We start from the raw sequence: 5,314 nt of genomic DNA, 5'->3' as shown, positions 1-5,314 counted from the left end.
TTAATGTATTATTTTTACATTTGTTAGATAGTTTTGAGAAAAGTAGAACACTTTAGACCTTCTATCAATAATAATAAAAATAGTAATAAAATAAATAATAATAATGAATCGCGTTCTTGAAAAATTATTTGAAAAGCAAAAATTGAATTGGTTCCTGATAATAAAGTGTCAATTTGATTTTTCAAATCATTAAGGTCACATTTTGGTTGTGATTAATCATCCAGACGCTGGTGTAAACAAAAAAGATAAACCCAACCTTAAAATTGTTTTTCTGGGTTATGGTGATAAGAATATATACAGGTACCAATGAGTATAAAAAGAGTTGGTCTGTCCTGGTATTAGATTGAAAGAAATCAGAACCTGTCTTGACACTCATTTACTCAGAAGATTCTTTAATTCTTGGTAAGTCATTTACTTCTTCAAAAATTCACATTGCTTTTTAAAAATTAGTTCAGCCTAGTTAGAAACATGGAACAAATTTTCTTAATTTAAAACAAATGAATCCATTTTATTATTAAAGATTCGAGAAATTTTTTTTCGTCTTCAAAATGACAAATTTACGGGCGAACGTTTTTTTTTTGTTTTAGCAATCATTTTTTCTGAAGTAACATATTTAGTGAGTTTCAATATTGATGAATCTGACGAGGGATGCTGCTTCTTTTTTGAAAAAAAGTGTTTTGAAAATTTAAAAAAAAAATTTAATTTTTCAAAACGAATTTTTATAAAAAAAAATGTTTTTTTCATAATTGTCAGAAAATCTCTAAAGAAAAGGTACAACCACCCAGTTATGAAAATATTTATTATTTGTGCAGTAACTTTTTATCTGCAATTGTTGCTTTGTAAAGAAATATTATCCAATCGTTTTTTATAGACAACATTCGATGAACACGCTATTTTTATAATGAACATTTTTAACAATAAGGACATGTTTGTATTTTTTTGGACAAGTGTGGTTATGAAGGAAAAAGTATGGTTTTCAACAATTTTTTAATAAATTTGGACATTTTGTCTTTAAAATGTAATTCGTAAATTTTATTTTAGGAAATACCATTTTTAAGCAGATTCACTAAATCACACCTCACTAGAAGTCTAATAAAAAATATTACTGTCTCAAAATACAATATCCGCCCCCCCCCACGCTAATTTTGAATCATTGTTCCAGCAATGTTAATAAATAAAAAAATTATCATTTTCAGATAATAAAATGATGCGATTACCTCTGATGCTTGTGCTTTGTACTGGAGCTTTGGCTCAAGTTCCTTCTCTGGGCAAGTGTCCAGACTTGAAAGTCGTACAGAATTTTGATGTTGAAAAAGTTGGTATTATTTATAATAATTAATAATTAAAATTTGAATAATTTTTCGGAAAAATCTTATAATTTGTAATATTTTTAGTATATGGGAACATGGTACGAAGTCGGACAATACTTTGTTCTTGCTGAATTGGGAGGAAAATGTACTACCGCCAAATACTCTCAGAACGCAGATGGAACTATAAATGTTTTGAACAGTCAAATCAATTATCTGTAAGTTAGATAAATTAGCCACTTTATTTTAATAAAAAAATAGATTTTTTAATTTGCGAAATAAATTTTTTTCTAAAAAAAGATCTACTCTCTTCGCCCCACTGGAACAGCACCCGAACGGCAATAGGAAGTTCTGTGGTTCGTTTCCAAGTATAACAAAGAGAGTCGATCTTTTTGCAGAAAAAATTTAATTTAAAAATTGAAAAATTTATTGTCCGTCTAATGCTTAAAAAAATTTTGATTTAATTTAGAAAGAGAACTAAGTTATTTTTATAACAAATTATGGTATATAAAGTTTTATGATTTATTAAATTCTTAATACAAATTCACTTGAATTATTTAAATTGTCTGGTTATAAATTTTTAAATCATTTGATTTCTGTCTGATGTAATTTGAACTTTCGATTAAAATAAGTGCGTTTAAAAAACTAATTAAGTCTGGAGCTGCTAATAAAAAATCAGCTAATTTTCAACCTCTTAAGAATAATTAAATTTTTATGGTTTATAACAAATTTTCAAAATCTTTAATTTAAACTGTAAAAATGAACTTTGTATTTAATACTTAAATTCAGAATGTTTTCAGGTTTGAAACTTTGAGTTTTAAAATTTTGATGACTTAAAAAAATATTAACTCTTTAAAGGAAAATGTTTATAAAAAAATCATGGTTTTAAAAAAGCTAGTTTTTCTTAGTTTCAAAATTCAAGTTATATAAATTTGTATTTAACTTTAATTACAACTTTAGCGTTAATAATTCACTATTACTATTCTTTGAATAAATTTTAGCAAAAGTAAAAATTATTGTTGAAACTTTTAGTACTGGAAAATCTATGAGTATTGAAGGAATTGCGAAATTAGTTGGTGAATCTGGCGAAGCTAAACTGTCCATGTCATTCCCTAAACTACCATCGCTTGTCAAAGGCTCTGTATGGATTTTAGACACGGACTATGAAAGTTATGCTGTTGTCTTCTCATGCCAAGATTTTAAACTTTTCAAGTAAGAAGATTCATTAATTCTTTTCCACCTACTTCCACACTTCTCCGCTTAACCACTTCACTATTTCACCACTTCATCATTTCCCTATTTCTTTACTTTCTCACTTCTATATTTTTTACCTTTTCACTTCCCTATTTTCTTAGTTTTTTATTTAGCTTATTCCCTATTTCCCTAATTCCCAATGTTCCCACTTCTCTACTTCCCAACTGCTTCACTTCTCTAGTTTGCCATTTTCCTACTTTCCTTTTTGCATACTTCTTCGCCTCCCCACTCTCCCATTTTCCCTCTTCACAACTATTCTACTTACTCACTTATTTACTCTCCTACTTCCTTACTTCCTCACTTCTACTTTCCCTCACTTTCCTAGATCTTATTTCACTACTTGCTATTTGCCCCCTCCCCTACTTCTTTCTGTCTTTAGTTCTTTCCTTTTTTACTACTATACTTTCCTACTTCCTTTTTTATCGACTTCTTTTCTTCTTCACTTCTTTAGTTCCTCAATTCTAAATTTATTCACTCCGTCACTTGGTCACTTCTTCACTTTATTCACTTATGTACTCCTGACTTCTTTACTTCACCACTGCCTTCTCTCCTCACTTTTTGATTTTCTTATTTCTTTATTTCTCTATATCTGTATTTTTCTGTATCTCTATATCTCTATTTTTCTATTTCTCTACTTCTAAATTCTTTTATTTCTCTATTTCTCTATTCCTATACTTCTCTATTTCTTTATTTCTTTATAGCTTTATTAGTTATTTTGGTATTTTTCTATTCCTATAGGTTTTTACTTTTTTTAAGTCTTAATTTTTTTCTTTTTATATCGTTATTAAATTATTTATTCCTGTATTTGTCTAATTATGTATTTTTTATTTTTTTATTTTATCTCGTTATCTACTTCTTTATTTTTGTCTCTTTCAATTGCTTGCTCTCTTTTTTATATCTTATTTATTTCGTTATTCATTTATTATTATTCACTTATTTGTCTTTATTTCTTCATTGTTTACTTCTTCATTTTTTTAATTATTCATTTCTTTTCTTTTAATTTAGTTTTGTATTTCGTCATTTCTTTATTGTTCTATTCCTATATTTTTTATTTTTTACGTCGTTGTTTATTTCGTTATTCATTTCTTTGTATTCATTTAACTTCTTTTCTTAATGTCTCCATTTATCCTTCTACAATTCATTATTTCTTTATTCATTCCTTTCTTATTTCTTTATTTATTGATTTGTCCTTTTTTATATTTTGTCTTTTTTTTCATTTCATTATTTATTTCTGTCTCTCTCACTCGCTTGCCCTCTTTTTCATATCTTATTTATTTCTGTATTTATTATTATTCACTCATTGATCTTTGTTTCTTTATTTCTCGATTTTATACATCTATACTTCATTATTTCTTTATTTCTTTACGTTTTCTTTTTTTTTTTTATTCATTACAAATTTTTTTCTTCTTGTTTTACGTGCCTATTTCTATGTATTTTTTTATTTCGTTATTTATTTATTATTATTTACTTATTTATCTTCATTTCTTTATTTTTTCCAGTTTTATTTGTTTATTTCTTTATTGCTTACTTCTTCATTTCTTTATTTTTCTATTTCTTAATTTCTTTTCTTTTAATTTAGTTTAGTATTTTGTTATTTCTTTATTTGTCTATTTCTATATCTTTTTATTTTCTTATTTATTTTTCTTCATTTCTGTCTCTCTCACTCGCTTGCCCTTTTTCCATATTTTCTTATTTCGTTTTTCATTTATTATTATTTACTCATTTATTTTTATTTCTTTATTTCTCTATTCTTATACTTCTAAACTTTATAATTGCTGTATTTCTTTGATTTTCTATTTCTTCATCTCTTGATTTGTCTGTTTTTATATTTTTTTACTTCATTATTTTTTTTTATTTTTGTCTCTATCACTCGCTAACCCTCTTCTTTATATCTTCTCTATTTTGTTATTTCTTTATTTCTTTTTACATTTTTTCCCTTTTTTTCTTTTTATATATATGGTTATTATTTTTTATTTTATATTATTATTTATTATTATTTCTGTCTGTCTCACTCGCTTTCCCTCTTTTTCATATCTTATTTATTTCTTTATTTTTTCCTGTTTGAATTTTTTAATTATTGTATTTCTCCATTTCTTGGTTGGTGTATCTCTATTCTTTTCTTAGTATTTTTCTAATTTTGACGTTTATTCCTTTATTTCTGTCTCTCTCACTTGCTTTCCCTCTTTTTTATATCCTATTCCTTTCGGTATTCATTTATTAGTATTTACTTATTTATCCTTGTTTCTTTATTTATTCCTTTTTCATTTATTTATTGTTTACTTCTTAATTTCTTTATTTTCTATTTCTCTATATTTGTATTTATTTTTTATTTCCTTATTTATTTTCTTTCTAATAATAAAATTAATTAATTAATTACTTCTTATTTCGTTATCCTTTTTCCTTTATTTCTGTTTTTTTCACTCGTTTGCCCTTTTTTCATAAATTCTTCATTTCGTTCTTTATTTATTATTATTTACTCATTCATGTTTATTTCTCTATTCTTATACTTCTAAACTTTATTATTTTTTTATTTCTTTGATTTTTTCTTTCTTTCTTTATTTCTGTCTCTCTAACTCGCTTGCTCTCTTTTTATATATTCTTTATTTAGTTATTGATTTATTATTATTGTCTTTATTTCTTTATTTTTCTGTTCTTATACTTCCTCACTTCTTTATTTATTTATTTATATCTTTCTTTTTTTTAGTAATTTATTTCTTCATTTCTTTATTTGTCTAGTTATTCTTATATATAAT

The 5,314-nt window shown here is 25.0% G+C and overlaps 1 protein-coding gene across 1 annotated transcript in view; it reads left to right on the top strand.

Annotated features, from left to right (window-relative positions):
- The first annotated feature begins 363 nt into the window (after nt 1-363).
- The window catches only part of LOC117178861 (apolipoprotein D-like), a 5,427-nt gene continuing 476 nt past the window's right edge, over nt 364-5,314 (top strand). Inside the window, exons 1-4 of the mRNA XM_033370369.1 lie at nt 364-402; nt 1,197-1,315; nt 1,395-1,525; nt 2,340-2,519. Of these exons, the coding sequence (XP_033226260.1) occupies nt 1,205-1,315; nt 1,395-1,525; nt 2,340-2,519 (422 nt within the window). The 5' untranslated portion in view covers nt 364-402; nt 1,197-1,204. The remainder of the gene's footprint in view (nt 403-1,196; nt 1,316-1,394; nt 1,526-2,339; nt 2,520-5,314) is intronic.

This window comes from Belonocnema kinseyi, chromosome 8, assembly GCF_010883055.1.
Source record: "Belonocnema kinseyi isolate 2016_QV_RU_SX_M_011 chromosome 8, B_treatae_v1, whole genome shotgun sequence".
In the NCBI taxonomy this organism is placed as follows: Eukaryota; Metazoa; Arthropoda; class Insecta; order Hymenoptera; family Cynipidae; genus Belonocnema; species Belonocnema kinseyi.
The sequence above is the reverse complement of the archived record's forward strand: the minus strand, read 5'-3'. Positions and strand labels throughout refer to the sequence as shown.